Raw genomic sequence first — 24,198 nt, 5'->3', positions numbered from 1 at the left:
ACTGTCAGCCTTGCAATGCCTCATGGGACCTGTAGTTCCACAGCAGCTGGCGGGCCACAGGTTGCACACCCATGATCTAAAACATTCCATTGTAGCTCTGGCTGTATGTTTAGGGTCGTTGTCCTGCTGGAAGGTGAACCTCCGCCCCAGTCTCAAGTCTTTTGCAGACTCTAACAGGTTTTCTTCTAAGATTGCCCTGTATTTGGCTCCATCCATCATCAACTCTGACCAGCTTTGCTGTCCCTGCTGAAGAAAAGCTTTCCCACAACATGATGCTGCCACCACCATGTTTCACGGTGGGGATGGAGTGTTCAGGGTGATGTGCAGTGTTAGTTTTCCACCAAACATAGCATTTTACTTTTAGGCCAAAAAGTTCAAATTTGGTCTCATTTGACCAAAGCACTCTTCCACTTGTTTGCTGTGTCCCCCACATGGCTTCTCACAAATTGTAGATGGGACTTCTTATGGCATTCTTTCAACAATGGCTTTCTTCTTGCAACTCTTCCATAAAGGCCAGATTTGTGGAGTGCTGTGTGAAGACTAATGACCTGAACACACAGTCGGACATTCCGACGACCAAATCCGTCAGATTTTTTTCCCAACAGATTTTGGCCCAAACTTGTCTAGCATACATATGGTCACACAAAGTTGACGGAAAATCCAATCATTCAGAACGCGTTGACTTGCAACACGTATGACAGGACTATAAATGGGGCAGTAGCCAATAGCTTTCGTCTTGTAATTTATTCTGAGCATGCGTGGCACTTTGTCCGTCGGAATTGTGTACACCCGATTGAAATTTAAACGATCAGATTTTATTGTCGGAAAATTTTAGATCCTGCTGTCAAACTTTGTATGTCAGAAATTCCGAAGGAAAAAGTCAGATGGAGCCCACACACGATTGCATTTCCCGACAACAAGATCCGATCGCACATTTTTCGTTGGAAAGTCTGACCATGTATACATGGCATTATAGTTGTCCTGTGGACAGATTCTCCCACCTGAGCTATGGATCTCTGAGTTACCATGGGCCTCTTGGCTGCTTCTCTGAAGAATGCTCTTCTTGCCCGGCCTGTCAGTTTAGGTGGACGACCATGTCTTGGTAGGTTTGCAGTTGTGCCACACTCTTTCCATTTTCGGATGATGGATTGTACAGTGCTCTGTGAGATGTTCAAAGCTTGGGGATTTTTTTTATGACCTTACCCTTCGTTAAACTTCACCACAACTTTTATCCTTGAGCTGTCTGGTGTGTTAATTGGCCTTCATGATGCTGTTTGTTCACTAAGGTCCTCTAACAAACCTATGGGGGCTTCACAGAACAGCTGTATGTATACTGAGAATAAATTACACACAGGTAGACTCTATTTACTAATTAGGTGACTTCTGAAGGCAAATTGGTTCCACTAGATTTTAGTTAGATGTAAAGGGGGCTAAATACAAATTCATGCCACACTTTTCAGATATTTGTAAAAAAAAATGAAAACCATTTATTGTTTTCACTCCACTTCACAATTATGTGCCACTTTGTATTGGTCTATCACACAAAAACCCAAAAATGCATTTGTTTTTTGGTTGTAACATGACAAAATGTGGAAACTTTCAAGGGGTATGAATACTTTTAAAGTAAATATGACACTAACCAAACATTCATTGCGGATGAATCATCCTGATACATTCACAGTAGAGTGATTCACCTGCAGTAAATGTCACTGCTTTTATAAATCTGCATTAAAGGGCCCTTTCACATGGGGGCAGTAGTTGCGTTTTTGCTGCCCACCCAAATTCCAACATTAGCACCACCTGTCAAACTCGCCCATTGAGATCAATGGGGCTGCATTACAACCCACAACTCAAGTGCTTGGTTTACAGTGGTGGCTCTGCCCTGCAATGTAAAATTGCCATTGAGCAAGTAAAAATAATCAAATGAAAAGGGGAAAAAAAACAAAAAAAGATATCGGGAGGCGTCAGCCACTACTATGCAATCCTCTGAAAAGGGATCCACTGTGGATTCAGAAGATGTTAGGCTTACTGCCTGTCTGAAAGAACCCATACAGTGTGTATATGTGTGCTAGCGTGTGACGTACACAGCCATTTACATTTCTCTGAAAATGAACTGCATTATGCATGCACCCAAACAGTCCTCTTTGCTCCTCCCAAGACCTCCTACTCTCTAGTGCCCTCATCTCCTCCTCCCATGCTCACCTCAATGACTTCTTCAGAGCCTCTACCATCCTCTGGAACTCCCTACCGCAATCTGTCCAGCTATAGCCTACTCTGTCTGCCTTTTTAGAAGATCCCTGAAACTCTCTTTGGGGAAGCCTATTGCACCCCTACCTAACGACTCAACTTTACTTTCTTTATCAACTCATTCCCACACAGTTATTACCATTTGCACCACTTGCCCCTCCTTAATGTATTGTAAGCTCTCACTAGCAGGAACTTCCTAACTTTTTTGTAATGAGCTGTAATGTGGTCTTAGACTGGCCATACATTATAGAATTTTCTTGTACAATTTTCTTTAAAGTCGGCCATAGACGGTTCAAATTAGAACCATGTATGGGCAGGCTGAATGTACCCAAGTTAATTGAAGAACTTGGGCACAATTGGCCTGCATGATTTTGCATGTGATTATCGCTAGCGGCTGTTATAGCCTCTAACAATAATCACTGTGATCTCCTGGCAGGGATGCCTTCCCCCGCCAGGAGTACACAATGGCTCGGTGGGAGGGACTCCCCTGTCAACACTGTCTGTGTCAACCTGTGGTTCCGGGAAAGAAATTTGCTCTGTCAATGGACGGCATTAGATTGACCAAAACTGTAAATTATGAGGTCAAACCTAAACACTGTCAATTTGTATACAATCAGACGGGCCCTTGTGTTACACAGCTGAAGGTCATAGGCTTCCTGGCACCTCCTGTCTCTCCCTTACAGTGCTGCCAGCTTCCCTCCTCTCCTCTACCACTAGCTGCTGTGGGGGATGTTTCAGGATGGATAAATGAATGGACACAGTGAGTGACCTGTACCAATGGCTCATGTGTTCATTCTCAATTGAAGCATAGTAAACTGTTTACTATACTTTGGTTTGTGAATAAACAGGAAGCCGCTCAGCAAAGATTCATTCACCAGATTCCCATTCATTCACTGTCCAGTGCAGCTGATGCCGCGTACACACGACCGGACATTCCGGCAGAAAAGGTCCAACGATCTTCCCGACGGACTTTCAAACGAACGGACTAAAATTTTGACCATGATGACGTACGACAGGACTAGAAAAGGAAGGTCCATAGCCAGTAGCCAATAGTTGCCCTTGCGTCGTATTAGGTCCGTCAGCCTAGCATACAGACGAACGGTTTTCCCGATAGGAATTTCGTCCGTTGGACAGATTTGAAACATGTTCTATTTCTAGGTCCGTCTGAATTTTTTAAAGAAAAATGATCGGACTATCCCACACACGAGCGGACTATCCGATGGAGTTATTCCGTCGGGACTATTCTGACGGAAAGTCCGGTCGTGTGTACGCGGCATGAGGCTGCAAAGAAAGGGACTGGGGAATCTGTCCCTTTTCTCTAGTTTCCGACCCTTGATATATCACCAAAGCCCCCCCCTCCCAAAAAAAATTGTAAAATAAAAACGATAAAAATAAAAACTACTGACGCCACCTCCTGCCCCCAATCTCTGCTCTACTGACACTGTCCACTGCTCGGGGTGCACACCCTAACGCAATAGGCTGCACACACCAATGTTGAAGGTAAATCTAAAGGTAATTACAATTTAAATATCTAATTTTCTTATTCAAAGTGCTGTGCAAACTGTTGATATATAAATAATAATACTCATAATACACCTCATTTTTCCCACAGACAATGAGGGGACACACTTTGGTATGATTTTGAGGGTTTTCCGCAATATCTCATTCTTTCCCTGGCTATAAAATGATCAGTTTGTGTTTTGCGATTTGATTTCCTTTTGAATTTGTGGGCAAATATCAGGCTGAAGTCTGCCAAGAAGCGCATAGTTGGAATTCTTACAGATCCTCTCTCTCATTAGTAGCTTAGGGATTACCGTCACATGCCTTTGTTAAAAAGGGCATGATTAAAGGAACAGTGTCACATGACTTGGAATTTTGTATGACCAGAAGGCTTTGGGATATAATAACATTGTTATATTCCTACCAGAGAAGATATTCACATGGAAACATTAAGACTATTGCTGTGAAACCAGTCCTCCTTGGAGATATATCTTTAAAAAAAAAAAAAAAAAAAAAAAAAAGAGCAAATGTGAGATTTGAATTTGGGATTTGTTTACAAGCATCAAACTGCTAATGAATTGCAGCCTGCGTTTACCCCTTACTCTTATCTTTGCATGGCAAAAGCAATCACTGCTCCAAGCAATCCAGTTTACATTTCAAAGTTCAATTACTGAATTTTAGACCCTCCAAAAAAGCTTCACAAACATATCTCAAAAGTAAAACAGAATACCTGAATATACGATCTCTTAGGCCTGGTTCACACCTATGCATCTTTTTAGTGCGTTTTCAGATTTGCAGAAATGCACTACAGTCCAGTTAACATGGTTTCCTATGGATGTAGTTCACATCTGTGCATTTTTTCTGGTTTTTGGTTTCATAGACTTCAGTGGATCAAAAACGTGTATTGCAAAATGCAAAAAGCACCTGGAGTATGTAAACTGCAACATGCATAGGCGTGAATCAGGCCTTGAAGTGAAACTATGGGCACAATTAAAACAATTACACATATGATGCAGTCTGTCAATAGCAATAACACAGCAGATTTTTTTTTTTTTTTTTTTTAAATATTCCCCTTTCTACTATCTGTTGAACCTGCCAGTAGATCCATTGATTTTTCACATTTGTAAATGTAGCACTGACCCCCGAAGGAGCGGCTGGTTTTATTTGGGCCCACCGTTACCTCCTTGTTTGCTTCTCCGTCTAGGGGTTCCCGTGGTAGATGACCCAAAAAATGTGGAAACTGACACTGAATCTTCTTTTGGGTTATTTATTTGGAACAGAAACAGAGTCTTTCAATTAAGGGTAGAGGGTTGGGAGTAAGTTCAGGTACTTCAGACTGCAAAAAATAATGGAAGTCCTTATAGAAAATCCAGAGAATAAAAACTGTTTCATAACTGGATTTAACAACCCCCGGATAGACCTCCTCACACTAGGCCTAGCAGCCAGTAGGGTGTTAAAAAAAAGTCTCTGCCACAGACTTGTGATGTACACTTGAGCGTTACTGAGGGACGTAGATAAATGTAAAGAGCTAACATACGGTACCAGGTTCTCTCAGCTGATCCGGCGATACCATATATGTTTTGATCCATGTAGCGTCCTTCAATTAAGCCTCCAGGCTCCTTCAGAAAAGCCAGCGTTGCACACGGCCTTCTCCTGAAGAGTTCTCACCTAAGGCTCCTCAGTTGCTGGTCCTCTCCCTTCAGATGAGATGGCACCGGACCATCCTTGGATCAGTAGGCCCCGAAATCCAGTCAGGCCTGTCCCTGCAGTTGTGTCACCTCAGGCCAGCTTGGCCCCAAGACTCGGGATACATGGTTCCACACCCCAGGCCAGGAGGGCTATGGGGCTGGGTCAGGAGGACCACCAGAACCGAACAGACAGAAAATCTAAATGGATTTCTGAACCACGTGGCGTCGGTACCTTAAATACCACCCCCCAGAATGCACAGCAGGAGAACACTCCCACTGGGCTGGTTCAGAGAGAACAGTGGCATTCAATGCACCCAGCTAGACTGCGTTTCTACTCTTGCCGGCGGTGACAGCGACACCTGCGGTCAAGGAGAACCCAGTGCAACCCAGCTGGACTGGTACTGAAACCAGAAATTTAGAGAAATAGCCCCAAAACCCAACTGTGGTTTCAGGCAAATTAACTTTAGAAAAGACATAGCGCCTGCTCGACAGGAGCCAGCGCTACATAAATGTGGCCATATATAATGATTTTTAGCTGGTTCCTGAATCCTGTGGAACTGGACAAAATTTGCTCAGGGGGTGACCCTGTTACCCTCAGACCCAATATCCCTTGATTGGCAGGTATTTTGACAGGCAATAAGGCCGACTGTCAAAATACAATCCCCTCTTTTTTATTTTATTTTTATTCAGCCTGCGGGTATCAGTGTATGGTCAGCTCAAAGGAGAAGTCCAGCCAAAACTCGTTTTTAATGTACTTCTCCTATGGATCACAGGAGTGCAGTTAGTTTTGCACGCCTGTGACCTGTTTTTAGCAGAGAGCGAGCTGTGGTTCGCTCTCTGCTGACATCACGGATGTCAGTCCAGGCACCGCATCAAGGCGACAAAGTATGGATCCACCAGGGCCACTGAGAGGCTGAGCCGGCTGCCCCTCGGCACAGCTCTAATTCCACAAATGCATGCAAATATGCACCAAGAGATTAAACCTTTTTCTGGAAAAGAATAAAGCTGATGTTGAAAATGCTTAAGGGATATTTACGCTGTGCACTAGTCACTGTAACATTTCAATAAAGTTTGGGAAGGGGGGGGGGGGGGCAAAACGTGCCTTGTGTTTTTACAACACAAGGCACAACGCCCCATTGTGAGCACAGACACCAGTCTGCATCCTAAAACATGCAGCCATTTGTGAACAGGCCTTAAAATTATTATTTATATATATATATATATATATATATATATATATATATATATATATATATATATATATATAAATTTCAAATAACCTACATGTCATGCTTGCCTGTTCTGTGCAGTGGTCCTCCTCTTCTCAGGTCCCCGCTGATGTTCTTAGCTCCCTTCTCCTGCCCCCAGAGCAAGCAGTTTGAATGGGGGCACCCAAGCAGGCTTGCTCCCGAGCTGCCACTCTGTGTGTCCATTCACACATGGAGCACGGCTTGGCCCTGCACCTGCTCTCACTTCATTGGCTCCCGCTACTGTCAATCACAGTCAGTGAGCCAATGGAGTACATAGGCTTCAGACCACATTGCTTTGCATCACTGTGTGGAAAAAATGATCCCTGTACCAGTGCTCTGTGCTGAATGCAACCCGATCAACTGAATAATGGGGCTCTGCAATTGGATGAACTGCAATGCAAGGAGTTGCCTCGCACTAGTGAGCGTTTGAAGGGGTTAAAATAGGCAATGAGGAGGTGACATCTGTCAAATGCCCTCTGAAGAGCAGTTTGAATACAGATGGCTTTTTCAAACGCAACATTAATATAAAAACGAATCCTTAAACTATTTTTATAACTATATGTCTATCTAAGATTGCCATGTTACAACTGAGACTTCTCCAACTAAGTCTGGTTCTCTGTACCTAAAATGTTACTGAGGTATATTGTAAAAGAAAAATACCATCTATTTTACCATCTGCTGTCTTTCTGAAGATGTTAAATCTTGGTTAAAAACCTGTATTAGCTAAAAGTACAGGCAAAAGGTACCAGTGACCTAATGGGGTTTGTAGCCAGGTGTTTTCATTTTTTGCAAACATGATTTTCATATTAACGTGGCACTATACATTTATTTTATCTATTAACTACAGGTGAAACCTTTGGTATCCCAGACACTGTGATGGGCCTAACATTACTAGCTGCAGGAACAAGTATACCTGACACAGTTGCAAGTGTTCTTGTGGCAAGGGAAGGTAAGGAACAATTTATTCTACCTACTTTAATTCTAAATGCTGTCAGTGCTGCCCAAATAATACTAGTAATTGGCTTTCCGGAACAGCGATCACAGAGATGATTGGGTCTGTTCTTGAGTAAGGATGAGCCGAACACCCTCCGGTTCGGTTCGCACCAGAACCTGTGAACAGACCTAAACTTTGTGTGAACTTTTGAACCCTATTAAAGTTTATGGGACTCGAATGTTCAAAATCAAAAGTTCTAATTTTAAAGGCTAATATGCAAGTTATTGTCCTAAAAAGTGTTTGGGGACCCAGCTCCTGCCCCAGGGGACATGGATCAATGCAAAAAAAAGTTTTAAAAACTGCAGTTTTTTCGGGAGTAGTGATTTTAATAATGCTTAAAGTGCAACAAGAAAAGTGTAATATTCCTTTAAATTTCGTACGGGGGGGGGGGGGGGGGGTATAGTATGCCTGTAAAGGGGCGCATGTTTCCCGTGCTTAGAACTGTACCTGCACAAAGTGTCATTTCTGTAGGAAAAAAAGTAATTTAAAAGCACTCGTGGCTATAATGAATTGTCGGCTCCCCGTAATACCGAGAACAGTCATTGATTTAAAAAAAAAAAAAAAAAAAAAAAAAAGTGTGGGGTTCCCCCCGAATTCAATTACCAGGCCCTTCAGGTCTGGTATGGATTTTAAGGGGAACTCCACGCCAAATAAAAAAAAAATGGTGTGGAGTTCCCCCCCAAAAATCCATACCAGACCCTTTATCCGAGCATGCAACCTGGCAGGATGCAGGAAAAGAGGGGGGGAACAAGAGAGTGCCCCCCCTCCTGAACCGTACCAGGCCACATGCCCTCAACATTGGGAGGATGCTTTGGGGGTCTGTGACCCCCCTCAAAGCACCATGTCCCCCTGTTGATGGGGACAAGGGCTTCATCCCCACAACCCTGGCCGGTGGTTGTAAGGGTCTGCGGGTGGGGGGCTTATCAGAATCTGGAAGCCCCCTTTAACAAGGGGACCCCCAGATCCCGCCCCCCGTTTGAAATGTTAAGGGGGTAAAAAAAGTACCCCTACCATTTCACAAAGAAAGTGTAAAAAAAAAATTTAAAAACACACACATACCGTTGGGAAAAGTCCTTTATTAAAAAAAAAAAATAACATTGCAGCGGTGGTAATCCACTCTTGCTATCCAGCGATGGATGATCATCTCTCCGGGGTCCAGCGATGGGTGATCTCTCCCTCCAGCATAGCGCATCCATCCTGTCTCCACCAGAGACACTGCGTGAATCCCGGCAGCCTGACACGTCTTGGCTGAGGAGGACGGGGCCACCCGTCACCTGACCCTGCCCCCCTCTGACGCAAGGGGAAAGCCGGGCTTCCCCAGTGACGTGCGGGTCACCCGTATATCACTAGGGGTTTGAATATAAGGAATAAGATAGTGGGCTATGGCGCTAAAACCCAATGTATATTTAACCTATAAAGGTCTATTCATAAAAATATATAGAAATTTATTTATAAGTGTTGCAGTACAGTGCTAAAAAAATAATTTATGATGAAAAAACTGCTATAATCAATGTGTGCAAATACGTGCAGACACTACTGTGACCCATAAATATGATGTACTTATAATAATAATGTCAAAATTCATAAAATTCATAAAAATTCATAAAAAAACATTCGGGAAATTGTGCAAAATAATTAATCCCAAAAAACCATACAAAAGATTGTGCAAAATAATTAATCCCTAAATCCCTCCCTGTGCATAGAAAAAACTTTCAAAATCGCATTCTGGGATCGCTGGAATTTCCTCCACTTCCTGAGTTCTTTCACTTTGAGCCACAGAAGTGTAGAGGGAGATTACAGATCTTTCTATTTTAGAGGGATGTTTTGAAAACATAGCAGAGGATCCACCTCCAATAGGTTCTTGCACGGATGCAGGAGTTATGAAAGAGAAAAAAAAGATGGGTCCTCCAGGAGTACACCATTTGTAAACTTTAGAGGTTTAGTTCTGATAGATCACAAGAATGGTTGTGGGCAAAACCAGAATATATGGAAAATGGTTCCCTTTAACAGGTTACATCTTTAGCAGTGTTCACATGCTGGGGTAAAGTTTGAGGTACCACCTTGTTAGGATTTTATAATTGGTTCCCTGATATTTGGAACAGATCAAGGATCTTAATATTTACACTGGGAAAGCAGAGCATGAAATGAACCATCTTTTAAACGCCAAAAAAATTAGGGTTGCCAATAAGTATAGAGATCAGTTGGTGGGGGTTAACCCAAAGGTCTTGAAAGCAATGGCACATATGCTCAGTCTTGGGCCTACTGTGGGATATTTCAGCAACAGGGAACCTAGATAGAAACGTATGGGATAGGCCTGTTCTAGTGACACCCATAGTTTATGGTTTTAATGTTTGCATCTGATTAGATGAGACTCTACCTGATATTTGTCATATGAAAGGGTGATGCCCCATGTTTTGTTTTGATAAGTAGATGAGAGACTGTATAAGTGAACATTTACGACAAGGCTGCCGAATTACAAATTTATTGAAAAGTGCATTGCCCTGCTTCGGGAAGCTTGCAGGGATGTGGAGTGGCAGGGCCTGCAAGAGATATAGGAACTTGCGCAATTGTGCCATAGTATCCAGGTGAACATCCCCAATTTGCCACCCCAAGAGCAGGGTCCAAACCTTGTGCAGAAGGGGTGGGAAGTAGAACCTTCTATAACAGTAGTCAAAACCATACCATTGCTGTTTTCAGTTCTATTTTAAAATGTGCAGGTTCTCTTGGGCATGCTTTCAGTGAAACTATAATATGGGTATTATGCATAATATTACAGTTGGGTGTACCATGAATTGCCAGTTTTAAGCCGCCCACAAGTCTTGAAAGCTGTGTGCCTGTTGGGATTAGTAGAGTGAGGAAGTCTGTATAGACCGGAATGGACAAAAACCAGACCATAATACAGATGGACATAAAATTGCATATAAACGCATTGCATTCCCAGATATTCACCCTGCACAGGTTTCCTCTGAACTCTAAAACGCCACCTCTCTATGTTATGGAGGAGAGGGGGAAGTGTTCTGTAGTCCTAACTCCTTTTCTGTCCTATAGTGACAAAGCTGCAAAGTGTTGTCACCCAAGGACAAGAAGTGTGTTATTGGCAGGATTGCCAGAGGGGAATATGCCTAAGGCACACTAGTGGGGGTTTTTCTGCTTCTAGAAGCTGTTATTAACATTGTTTTTCTGCTCCTAGAAGCTAAATGTCTATGCACACTACTTTAGACTATTAGCATTTCTTAAGCTTCAGCGTCTAGGAGCAAAAAAAAAATTGTTTTTGAAATGTTTTTCCAGCAGAAAAAAATGCTGAACTCTCCTAAACGCTGCAATAAAAAATAAAAAAGTGTGGGAGTCCCCTTTCGGGTCCGGTATGGATTTTAAGGGGACCCTATGCCAAATTAAAAAAAAAAATGGCATGGGGCCCCCCAGAAATCCACAACAGACCCTTTGCTGAGCATGCAGCCTGGCAGGCCATGAAAGAGGAGACGAGCTAGCGCCTCCCCTCCCTATCTGAACCATACCAGGCCACATGCCCTTAACATGGGGGGGTGCTTTGGGGCAGGGGGGCTCCCCACCCAAAAGCACCTTGTCCCCATGTTGATAGGGACAAGGGCCTCTTCCCCACAACCCTGGTCGGGTTGTCGGGGTCTGCAAGCAGGGCTTATCACAATCTAGAAGCTTCCTTTGATGAGGGGGACCCAGATCCCGCCCCCCCCAATGTGATTGAGTATGAGTGGCACCGCCCCTTGTAACATCAACTGGTGAATGCTGGGTCAGTGACGTCACAAGTTGGTGGCACCAGGTGTCCCCGCCCTTGGCTATTAAGAACTGTCAGATGGTGGAGCAGACGGGTGTTTTTTTGTTTTGTTTTTCTGGTTAGCGGGCGTTGTGATTGACGATGGATCTATGCCAGAGGACATTGTTTTTATTTTTCTAATAGTGTTTTAATTTCTTTTTGACACTTTTTTTGTTGAATGAGTAGGGGTAACCCTCATTCACATATACTCATTCACATGGGGGGGGGGGGGGGGTGCAGGATCTGAGGGGCATCTCATTGACTTGGCGACAAGGTTCTTTGAGGGGGGGACACCCTACCCCCAAAGCACCCTCCCCATGTTGAGGGCATGTGGCCTCTTATGATTCAGGAGGGGGGCCTTGCTCGTCCAACCCCCCCCCCCCCCTTCCTGGCCTGCCGAGCTGCATGGTCTGATAAGGATCTGCTATGGATTGGGGGGGGGGACACCATGCTGTTTTTTCTTATTCTTTTGGCGTGGGGTTCCCCTAAAATCTGTACCAGACCCGAAAGGGCCTGCAATGGACTGTGTTTTTTTTATTTTATTTTATTGCAGGCAATTGTTTCGTTTACATTCAGCTGTCAGCGGGGGGAACTGATGAGTCATTTGTTAAGCACACGGAGGCGGGCTTCCCGACCTGCTCCTTAACCTTTTCCCAACCAGCCGCCACAGTTATACTGCAGCGGGTTGTCTCCTCTGGGCGAACCATCATAGCTATACATCGACTCGCCTTTTTGACCACTAGGGGGCATGCACATGCCCGACAGGCGAGATGACCGCTGTCTACCTGTGATCGCTCCACATAGAGATACACATATCTCCTCACCCAGTCAATCCCAATTGCCCACAGTTAGAATCACTCCCTAGGTAACACAGTTAAACCCCTTGATCGCCCCCTAGTGTTAACCCCTTCCCTGCCAGTGACATTTACACAGTAATCTGTGCATTTTTATATTTTTATAAAATAACATTTAATTTTTTTGATCGCTGTATAAATGCCAAATTGTCCCAAAAATGTATCAAAAGTGTCCGATCTGTCTGCCATAATGTTGCAGTCCCAATTAAAAATCGCTCATCGCCGCCATTACTAGTAAAAAAAAAAAAAAATTCCATAAATCTTTTCCCTATTTTGTAGACGCTATAACTTTTAAATCCAAATCAGCTGGCAAAGTTTACCCCTCCAAAACTGCACTGCCCCCACTGTGCCAATCAATAACCAGTGATCCCTATCAGTGAACGGTCTTGTTAAAAACCATACAAGGAATATAACAATATCAGTGAAAATGAAAAATAAAAAGCTGCTACTTTAGTGAAACTAATGTCCAAAACAAATAAATTGTACCCCTAATTGTGTACTGCAAAAATATTAGAAGATAATTTAAGTAGTGCTCATAATACAACAAGTGTACAAAATGTGAAATGATCCAATCTATCACCCCGTGATACAGTGATAAAAAGAACTAAAAGTGCATTGAACAGAATCTTGAAAAACGCAGAAGGGAATCAGTTTTTAAAAAAAAGATCCTTCAGACTTCCACCACACCAATGTGCTTGTGACACCTCGCCCAATAGAAACGCACTCACCAACTGATGTTGCCTCCCACTTTCGTGTTTGGCAATGTGAAATATATTTTTCTAATTTTACTTCACCAACTTAGACTATTGTGTTCTGATCCATCACATATAATTCAGATTAAAAAAAAACATTGAACTAAAGGCTGTAATGTAAAAAAAATTGGTAAAAAGCCAAGGGGGTGAATACTTTTGCAAGGCACTGTAAAATCTAAGCTAGACCATTTAAATCTTGTAAGGTTTACCAAAATCGTTCAACCCATTAAAGTGTAGGTAAACCCCCAAATTTGAACGTGTTTTGTTCACTTCATGTTGATGCTGCTAAAAACTTCCTGTGGCAACTGTGCAGTCTGTTAGACCTCCTACACGTGGGTGTACTACAGTGTACACCCATGTTTGCCTGCATGGGGATGCACAGGTATTCCATAATATACCTGTGCAGGCAGTCCCATTCATGTCAACTGGGACACAGTGGCTGTTCCCAATTTGACAGGTGTGTATGTCCACAGCCCCAAATGCAGAGTGTGGGGTTGATTAACTAAAACTGGAGAGTGCAAAATGTGGTGCAGCTGTGCATGGTAGCCAATCGGCTTCCAACTTCTAAAATTGTTCAATTTTAACTTTTGACAAAAAAAAAAACTGAAAGCTGATTGGTTTCTATTCAGAGCTGCACCAAATTTTGCATGCTCCAGTTTTAGTAAACCAACCCCAGTATGTGTTTAGGGCATTGCACTCCCATGACTGTCCATTTGGGAGCAGCAGCCACTGCATCCAATTTGACATGAATAGGACTGACAGCATGGAACACGTGTGCATCCTATCAGCCCTCACATAATGTTTCAGGGAAGTGGTGTTCTGTAGTCCTCCTTTTAGGTAACAATTCTGCTCCTCCTATGGATACAGTACAATGAGTACTAAAACAGGAAAAGTGTTACTGGCACGTTCACCAGGTGAAAATAGTTAAAAAGGCCTAACAAAAGAAAATGAAGGCAAAGGGCTAGAAATTTGCAATACACAGTATTTTATTTGCTTTATATACACTTTAAAACTGCAATTAAAAAATTATATATTTATCAATATTTCCAAATGTGAAACTAATTTGTCTATAGATACACCTCTATTAAAAGTGATCTTTTTGGCTTGATTTCAGGTAAAGGAGACATGGCTATGTCAAACATTGTAGGCTCAAATGTGTTTGACATGTTGTGTTTGGGAGTTCCTTGGTTCATTAAGACTGTCTTTGTAGACCGCTCAACACCAGTGGAAGTGAACAGTACTGGATTAACCTATACCACCATTTCTCTTTTATTTTCCATCATCTTTATATTTGTGGCAGTTCATGTAAATGGATGGAAGCTTGATAAGAAGTTGGGTGTGATCTGTTTAATAATGTATCTTGTTTTTGCTACTCTATCCATTTTATATGAGCTGGGAATTATAGGAAACATGCCTATACGGATGTGTGGTGACTAATAAACAATATAAAAAATTTAAATCCTGTGTTGTTTTAATTCATGAATTTGAGAGGGTGGAAAAATACTGTAACAGACGAGTTATTTTACTAGTGTGCTTAACTTCAAGCAAATAATACAACTGCCATATTTTTTTTTTTTTTTATGAATATGTTTTAAAAACACAAAAAATATAGTGGCTTGTTTGTGCTTGGCACCACTTTTCAGCCTTTTGGCTAAGATTGAGTGTAGTTTGTGCTTGGCATCAGCCCCTGTAAGGTTTGTTTGTTTTTGTTTTTTGGTACAAAGGCACTTAAGCCAGTACAATGTAAAGCCCAGCGAACTCCCCTCTACTCAGGCACTGTGTACATCTATCTACAGTGGGGATCGAAAGTTTGGGCACCCCAGGTAAAAATGTGTATTAATGTGCATAACGAAGCCAAGGAAAGATGGAAAAATCTACAAATGGCATCAAATTACAGATTAGACATTCTTATAATATGTCAAAAAAAAGTTAGATTTTATTTCCATTTACACTTTCAAATTGACAGAAAAAATAGAAAAAATAGAAAAAATGGCGCCTGCAAAAGTTTGGGCACCCTGCAGAGTTAATATCTTGTACTGCCCCCTTTGGCAAGTATCACAGTTTGTAAATGCTTTTTGTAGCCAGCCAAGAGTCTTTCAATTCTTGTTTGAGGTATCTTTGCCCATTCTTCCTTACAAAAGTGTTCCAGTTCTTTGAGATTTCTGGACTGTCTGTCACGCACTGCTCTTTTAAGGTCTATCCATAGATTTTCAATAATGTTGAGGTCAGGAGATTGTGAAGGCCATGGCAAAACCTTCAGTTTACGCCTCTTGATGTAATCCCCCGTGGATTTTGAGGTGTGTTTAGGATCATTATCCATTTGTAGAAGCCATCCTCTCTTTAACTTCAGCTTTTTCACAGATGGCATCAAGTTACCATCCAAAATTTGCTGAAATTTTATTGAATCCATTTTTCCTTCTACTCATGAAATGTTCCCTGTGCCACTGGCTGCAATACAACCCCAAAGCATGATTGATCCACCCCCATGCTTAACAGTTGGACAGAGGTTCTTTTCATTAAATTCTGTGCCCTTTCTTCTCCAAACATACCTTTGCTCATTCCAGCCAAAAATTACTATTTTAACCTCATCGGTCCACAGAACTTGTTTCCAAAATGCCTCAGGCTTGTCTATATGTTCATTTGCAAAGTTCAAACGCAGATTTTTGTGGTGAGGACGTAGAAGAGGTTTTCTTCTGATGACTATTCCATGAAGACCATATTTGTACAAGTATCTCTTTATAGTGGAATAGTGTACCACAACTCCAGTGTCTGCCAGATCTTTCTGGAGGGATCGTGCAGTCAAACGTGGGTTTTGAATTGCTTTTCTCACAATCCTGCGAGCTGTTCTGTCTGATATTTTTCTTGGTCTTCCAGATCTTGCTTTAACTTCCACTGTTCCTGATGACTGCCATTTCTTATTTACATTCCGAGCAGAGGATATTGACATCTGAAAACACTTTGCTATCTTCTTATAGCCTTCTCCAGCTTTGTGAGCGTCAACTATTTTCAGTTTCAGTTTTCTAGACAACTGCTTAGAAGAACCCATGGTGCTGATTGTTGGGGCAAGGTCAGATGAGTCTGGCCATTTAAAATCTTTGAGATTGACATCACCTGGTCTTCCCAGATGATGATTGAGAACAATCCATGACACTAGCAGGTCTCAGCTTTGCAAAGGGGGCAGTGCATGCTATAAATTCTGCACGGTGCCCAAACTTTTGCAGACACAATTTTTTTGTTTTCTGTAATTTTGAAAGTGTAAATGATGGAAATAAAATCTAACTTTTTTTGACATATTATAAGAATGTCTAATCTGTCATTTGATGCCATTTGGAGAATTTTTCCATCTTTCCTTGGCTTCGTTATGCACATTAATTCACATTTTTACCTGGGGTGCCCAAACTTTCGATCCCTACTGTATAGACATGAATGGCTGCGAGTGGCTGTCCTCAAGTACACATGAGTACACTTTATTGCCTTTCGCAAAAAAAAAAGAAGCATGTTATGCCGATGCAGACTACATTATATGTCACGTGTATCATTACTGGAGGAAATAATCCCATATGAAAGTTTTAAGCGGTCAGTAAAAATATTTTTAACACTGGCTTTAGGAATTTCTAATTTTCATAATTGTAAACCCGAAAACAAGACCTGATCTTCATAAGGATGGCCATACACACTACATTCTGATTTTACAATCTCCTTAAAATTTACCAAAACTACACATGAAGACAAACCCATACATTGCATACGCCTTGAGGCGATTTAGTTCGCGTTGTGCGCTTTACAAATATTTTAATTCATTCATTCACATTGCAATCTAATCAACGTTTATTCTATTACAGCTCACGCTGTTGGATAAAACCTGGAAGAATGACAGCAGAAAAAAAAGACCAAGCAGTCCATCAAGTCTGCCCAATTTTCTATTAATTTTTTTGCGCATAGATCTAGGTTTGTCTCCAGCATGCTGGAATCCACTTACTGTGGACTGACTCGCTACCTGTTGAAAGTCTATTCCATGTTCATCTCTTTTGGTAATACTAGCTTTAAACTTTTCTCCTGCTAGTTGGAGGTCTTGTGCCCTTATGTATTTAAAGTTTTCAATTATGTCTCCCCTCCCCCCCCCCCCCCCAGATTGTATATCGTGTGCCTGAAGTCTCTAACCCTTAAAGTGGAGTTCCACCCATAAATGGAACTTCCACTGATCGGATTTCCCCTCCTTGGCACCTTTCAGGGCTGTCAAATCCAGGTATCTGCTCCCACTTCTGGGCATAGATCGCCATACTTTGTGTGGCAAATACGCACTCCCCTCAGTCATTTTATTTATTTATTAAAGCCCAGAATTGCTCAAATACCACCAAAAGAAATATCTATTTGTGTGAAAAAATATATAAATTTAATTTTGGGTACAGCGTTGTATGAACACACATAGGTCGGTTGAAATGGCACAATGCCGAATAGCAAAAAAATTGACTGGTCATGGAGAGGGTAAAATCTTCCAGAACTGCAGTGGGTAAACTGAAGGGCTTCAAATATTGTATAGGGGCTGGTATACACCATTTCCCAACTGTGGGTTAAAGGTCACTTTCAATCATTCCAACAATCCACTCTATATGTAACAAATTTCTTTCTATATTTACAGCTGCACCATGCTCCATCTACCCAGCTGGGCAATTGCTCCCACTCCAATCTTTGAGAAGTTAGAGCTGGTACCACAAAGGGCGTGATCTTTTATATACTCATATTTCATTGCCAAATCTATATCTAAAGTTCCCTAAAAAATAGGATTTTTATAACAACTTACCTGTAAAATCCTTTTCTTGGAGCACATCATGGGACACAAAGCCTTAAGTAAGTAATGGGTTATGGGCCACTTTCAGGTGTTGACACTGGTATACCCAATACAGGAAGTTGACTCCCCTATATAACCCCTCCTCCTTACAGGAGCACATCAGCTCCTGCAAAGCAATAGCAAATGGCAAAGCAATATACTTAATCCCAATAAAAAGGGGGGCAGGACCTCTGTGTCCCATGATGTATTCCAAGAAAAGGATTTTACAGGTAAACTGCTATAAAAATCCTATTTTCTTTATTGTACATCATGGGAAACAGAGCCTTAAGTAATTACTTAATGGGACGTCCCATAGCAATGCTACTTGAGGGGAGGGAGACACAACCCATAGGGCACCCCCAGACCTGAGGACTTATGCTGCTGCCTACAGCACACTGCGCCTGAAGGTGATATCCCCATTCCTCCTTACATCCAGCTGATAAGATTTTGTGAATGTATGCACTGAAGACCAGGTTGCGGCCTTGCAGATCTGAGCCATGGTGGCCTGGTGAACGCACTGCCCCAGAAGCACTAACTGCCCTGGTAGAGTGTGCCTTAACTTGAAATGGGGGAATTTTACCCTTTTAAATCATAAGCTTGAATAATCACTTGCCGAATCCACTTAGCGGCAGTGGATTCTGATGCTGCCTGTCCTTTCTTAGGACCCTCTTGAGGTTCACCCATAAGTTCCAGCCAGGCAGGACTGATTCTCCAGTCCTGATAGTTATTTCTAACCCCAATCTCTAGTGAAGCTATTAGAGGTGAGTGATCTGAAAGTCCTCTTGGCTTATAACTAAGATTGTTTATCATAGGAATAACCTTGTCATTACCTAACATCATATCTATCCTCGATAATGTAGAGTGCGTGCTGGAGAAGCAAGAGTAACTCCGAGATCTAGGGTTTCTCAACCGCCAGATGTCCTTCAGACCCACCTCACCCATAAAGCAGGGTAGGTGGTCTTCTATTATCTCTCTCTGGTGACTCCCCTGTGGGAGTCGGTCTAATGATTGATCCATAACCGCGTTAAAATCACCCATTACCAAGACAGGGATTCCCGGCTTATCCAGCAAATACTCCACCAGTACATAAAGGATCTCACTATCAAAGGGGGGAGAAATATACATAATGACCAGTATAAACACTCTGTTTTCTATCTTACAATGTATAAAAACATGCCGGCCCTGATCATCGATCTTGCTTTGAATACAGTTGAATATAATCCCTGAACTAATAAAAGTATGAGTATGAGTCAAATGGAACTACTGAGGGAACTCTCCCCATCCCAGTTGGGGAATAGATACCCCAGTAAAATGGGTCTCCTGAAGACATAAAATTGTAACCCCGTATATTTTAAGCGTTGACAATACTGCAGCTTTTTTTTCCCTGAATCGCCCAATACCCTAGTGTTTCAAAAGCATATCGAAATTCTCTTCTTGTTTACTAAAACTTCTCTATTCATAGTGATTCTAGATACTAATTACGTGGCTTTGTGTATTCTGCTTTAACTCCTTCGTGCATCTTCTTATCTTTACTTTGTTACGAATAGACCAAAAAAGAAAAAAAATGCTATCCCCAGCCCCCCCCCCCAAAAAAAAATAAAAAATAAAATAGAGGACCAACATAACAAATATTTGAGGAGAACGCATTGCTGCACCCCCCAGAACAGGGGGTAACATGCCTTTGCCCTCCTCCCTCCATACTCCCCCTCACCCCCACCCCTTCTCCTCCCTCAGGAGAAAAAGGGGGGGGATACGACCAGCAAAAAGGAGAAAGAGCGAAAAGAGAAAAAAAAACGGAGTTAGTACTCACCGGTAACTCCTTTTCCAGTGGTCTTCCAGGACAGCCCTTGAGAGATGGAGTCCCTCCCATCGACACAGGAAACACATTGCCAATCAGTTCAAAAGGCGGACGTTTAGGTCCCTGGTCAGTCATTTACCAAGAACCAAAGGATGGAACTGTAAAAAACAACAACATAACCACAACAAGCAATATCGTTATTGTATTAAACTTATGAGAAAAAATAAAGGGTGGGATCATGCTGTCCTGGAAGACCACTGGAAAAGGAGTTACCGGTGAGTACTAACTCCGGTTTTCCCCAGTTGTCTTCCAGGACAGCCCTTGAGAGGATCCCCAAGTACTCACCAAATTAGGGTGGGACCACGGCCTGGAGGACTTTCCTCCCAAAAGCCTGATCCTGACTGGACATTAGATCCAGTCGATAATGTTTTGTAAAGGTGGAAAAGCTTGACCACGTGGCTGCTTTACATATTTGCTCCGGGGTGGCACCAGCCTTTTCTGCACAGGAAGCCGACAATGAGGGTCTTTTTTCATTGCTCTCTAACCCCCTGCTATAGCTAACCTAATCCACCTAGCTATGGTGGCTTTTGAGGCCTTCTGTCCTTTGCGTTGACCCAAAAACAGGACGAAGAGGGAATCTGAGATTCTAAATGGACTTGTTACCTTAAGGTATTCTAAAATGCAACGTCTTACATCCAACAAATGAAAGGTTTCCTCTTTCTCATTTGATGCATTCTGACAGAAAGAAGGAAGGACAATATCCTGCGACCTATGGAATTTAGATGCCACTTTTGGCAAGAACCCAGGGTCTGTCTTTAGAATAACTCTGTCTTCCAAAATCTGTAGGAACGGTTCTCTTATAGAAAAAGCTTGCATCTCACTAACCCTACGGGCTGAAGTGATTGCTACCAACAGGACCGTCTTGAATGTGATCAGTCTTAGAGAAGACTCTGATATAGGTTCGAAGGGAGATCCTAAGAACGCTTTCAGTATAACAGCTAGATCCCAGGAAGGAGTTTTGTTGACTCTAACTGGTTTACGTCTAGAGATTGCCTTACAAAACCTAGAAATGAAAGGATCTTCCTGCAACCGTCTCTCTAAGTACACACTTAGGGCAGCTATCTGAACCTTCATAGTACTAGGGGTTAACCCCTTGTCTACCCCCTCTTGTAAAAACTGAAGGATATTAGCTGTGTCCATGTCTTTCCTCCCACAGCCGTCCAACCAACTATTAAATTTCCTCCAGACCTTTTTATATATAGCCCTGGTGGTTGGCTTTCTACTCTGTAACAGGGTCTGAATTATCCTGTCTGTCAGGCCCTTACTTCTCAAGATGTCCTCCTCAGTAACCATGCAGAGAGGTTCAGCAAGGTTACTCGAGGGTGAAAAGAGGTCCCTGCGACAGGAGATCCCGTCTGCAGGGAAGTCTCAGTGGAGGCTGGTCCGACAGCTGCAGCAGCGTTGCAAACCATGGCCTTTTGGGCCAAAATGGTGCCACAAGGATTAAACAAGTTTCCTCCACAAGGAACTTTGCTAGAACCATTGGGATAAGGTGGAGTGGCGGAAACGCATATGCCAGGCTGAAAGTCCATGGAGTTTGTAAAGCATATACTGCCAAAGGGCGATCCCCTGGGCATAGAGAGCAAAAATTTTGAACTTTTGCATTCGTCCTCTTTGCAAAAAGATCCACTACTGGCCTTCCCCAGTGAGTTACTATCAGATTGAAAACTTCTGGATGTAGCGACCATTCTTGATTCGAAACTCGTCGACTCAAGAAGTCCGCAGTGCTGTTCAACTTCCCCTTCAAATGAAGTGCAGAAATGGATTTTAGATTGGACTCCCACCGAAAAATGTGCCTAGCCACTGACATTAAACGAGGACTTCTGGTACCTCTTTGTTTGTTTAGATATGCTACAGCCGTCATATTGTCTGAGCGGACCTGTAGATGATGACCCTGTAACATGGTCTGGAAAGCCAGTATAGCTCTGAGGATTGCCGCTAGCTCCTTCTAATTGGAGGAGAGAAGCCTCTCTTCCTGAGTCCACTGGCCTTGGGCCCAGTCTGAGTTGAGATGAGCTCCCCAACCCCAACTACTCGCATCTGTGGTCAGAGTGGAGGTGATAGGCAAGACCCAGAGAACCCCCCTTGTTTAGGTTCCCTGCGTCCTTCCACCACCAGAGGGACTGCTTTAATCTTTTGGGGATTGATACCTCTTCCTCCAATTCCTTGCCTTTTAAGTGTTCCAGCAAGAACATCTGGACGTCTCTTTGATGGAACCTGGTCCATTGTATAGCTGGAATGGCTGCTGTCATGAGGCCTAGTACCGACATGATCTCTCTTACTGTGCACTTGGAACAGCTTTGGAGAAAAGAGATTCAGTGCCATAGATTCAAAATCTTTTCCTCCGGTAGTACTATCGTCTGATCCACTGAGCTGACTTTGTAGCCTAGGTATAGGATCTCCTGAGTAGGAACAGTCTTGGATTTTTCCCGACTGATAATCCACCCTAGCTGGATTAGACTGAGCTATGTTAACTCTAAGTCCTGAGAGAGCTTTTTCTCAGAGTGGGCCGTCAGAAGTAAGTCGTCTAGATATGGAATGATCGAGACTGACTGAAGCCTTAATGGAACTAGTGCCTCCCCGAGAACCTTGGTAAAGATTCTCGGGGAGGATGACAGTCCGAATGGAAGAGCTCTGCACTGAAAATGATAAATTTTTGAATCTATCTGAATAGCCATGCGAAGAAATTTCTGGCATTCCTTCCTTATAGGTATATGCAGATAGGCGTCCCTTAAATCCAGGGTAGCCATAAATACCTCCTTTTGGGGGAGATTCTTTATTGAATAGATCGACTCCATCCGAAACTTCTTGTACCGGATGGAGAGATTTAGAGGGTGGAGGTTCATAATCAGTCTGAACTTCTTTACCACAAAAATATGAGAGTAAAAACCGTCCCCCTGCTCCTGAATGGGGACTGGTGTCAATACCTCTTGATCCACCATTTCCCCTATCAGCAAAGGTAAAGCCCTGGCCTTCTCTGAGTGGCTCGGGAGCTTTGTTACAAGAAATTTTGAGGGTGGGCAGCTGTGAAACTCTAGCGCATACCCTCTTCTTATTATGTTTAAAACAAACTTGTTTGAGGTTATCTTCTCCCATTGTGGAAGAAAGCTCGATAACCTTCCCCCCCCCCACAGGGAGCCTGATGTCACTGGGCCTGGCTGGGGCGGCTAAAAAGTAAGCCCCCTTTTCCCTTCCCTTTTTTGACCCGTCCAGTGCTTTTTAGGCTTGAATTCCTCCCCTTTTGTGGGTTCCTTAAAGGGACGAAAACATTTTCTTGGAAAATTTTTCTTTTTAATGGGAAAGGTCTTTTTATCTGCCGTCCTTTCTAAGGCGGTATCTAATTCAGGCCCAAAGACCAGATCTCCTGTAAAAGGGACACTACACAAGCGAGTTTTGGACGCCGTGTCACCACCCCATGTTTTCACCCATACCGCTCTCCTAGCTGCCACTGAAAGTGCGGCCGTTTTAGCCGTAAATTTCACGGAATCAGTGGAGGCATCAGAGATAAAACTTGTGGCCCTAAAGAGCATAGGAAAGGTCTTTAATAGCTCAACCCTAGGAGTGCCTGCTTTCAGATGCTCCTGTAGGTGTGATAGCCAAAACTCCAAATTTCTAGCCACACAGGATGTGGCTAGAGCTGGTTTTAACCCAGCCATGGAGGCATCCCAGGCCCTCTTTAGGGCCACATCTGCCCTTCTATCCATTGGATCCTTTAAGTGACCCATGTCCTCGAAGGCTAAGTCAGATTGCTTTAAGACCTTGGAAAGAGGTGCCTCCTAGTTTTGGATTTTTATTCCAGACCGCCTCTGGGCTCTCATCAAAAGGGAATCTTCTTTTTAAGGAATTGGGAAAGAAGACTTTTTTTTTTTTTTTTTAACTGATTCAGACCAGATCAGAAAGTACTTTATGTATGGGAAAAACTTTTGCCTTCTTTTTCCCCAGAGCCTCATACATTAAATCATGCCTGGATAATCTAGTCTCTTTTTCATCAATTTCCAGCGTATCATAAATGGCACTTAATAGCTCCTCTACCTCCTCAAGAGAAAGCTTATACCTTGCGCCTTTGTTGGCTACAGCCTGATCCTCATCCTGGTCTGAATCAACATCAGAGGAATCAGGGCTAACGCGGGGCTATGCTCCCTGACTATACGGGGCCTCCTCGGAACTAGGTGTTGTAAGGCATGGTGAGGAGGAGATTGTGGTTGCCTTAGTGGTGGAAGCAGCTGTACCTACGTCCTTAATTAAATCACGAAGGGATTTAAAAGTTGAAGCCATCTCTTCTTTAAAGGAGCCAAGGAATTTAGCCAAGGGGGAGTCTGCCTCTGTTTTGAGAATGCCTGCAATACACTGTTTGCATCAGGCTTTACCAGAGCCTGAAGATAGCCTATTTCCACAGTTAGGACATTTTTTGCGGCCTGATTTGTCTTCCCTTGGGGC

General features: G+C 42.9%; 1 protein-coding gene across 1 annotated transcript in view; it reads left to right on the top strand.

Annotated features, from left to right (window-relative positions):
- The window catches only part of SLC24A5 (solute carrier family 24 member 5), a 93,473-nt gene extending 78,939 nt beyond the window's left edge, over window positions 1-14,534 (top strand). Inside the window, exons 8-9 of the mRNA XM_077473478.1 lie at window positions 7,533-7,634; window positions 14,190-14,534. Of these exons, the coding sequence (XP_077329604.1) occupies window positions 7,533-7,634; window positions 14,190-14,512 (425 nt within the window). The 3' untranslated portion in view covers window positions 14,513-14,534. The remainder of the gene's footprint in view (window positions 1-7,532; window positions 7,635-14,189) is intronic.
- The last annotated feature ends 9,664 nt before the right edge of the window (window positions 14,535-24,198 follow it).

The sequence above is a fragment of the Lithobates pipiens genome, unplaced genomic scaffold, assembly GCF_037356315.1.
Source record: "Lithobates pipiens isolate NorthernLeopardFrog02 unplaced genomic scaffold, aLitPip1_a1.2 Scaffold_8, whole genome shotgun sequence".
NCBI lineage: Eukaryota > Metazoa > Chordata > Amphibia > Anura > Ranidae > Lithobates > Lithobates pipiens.
This window is presented reverse-complemented; position numbering and strand designations above follow the sequence as displayed.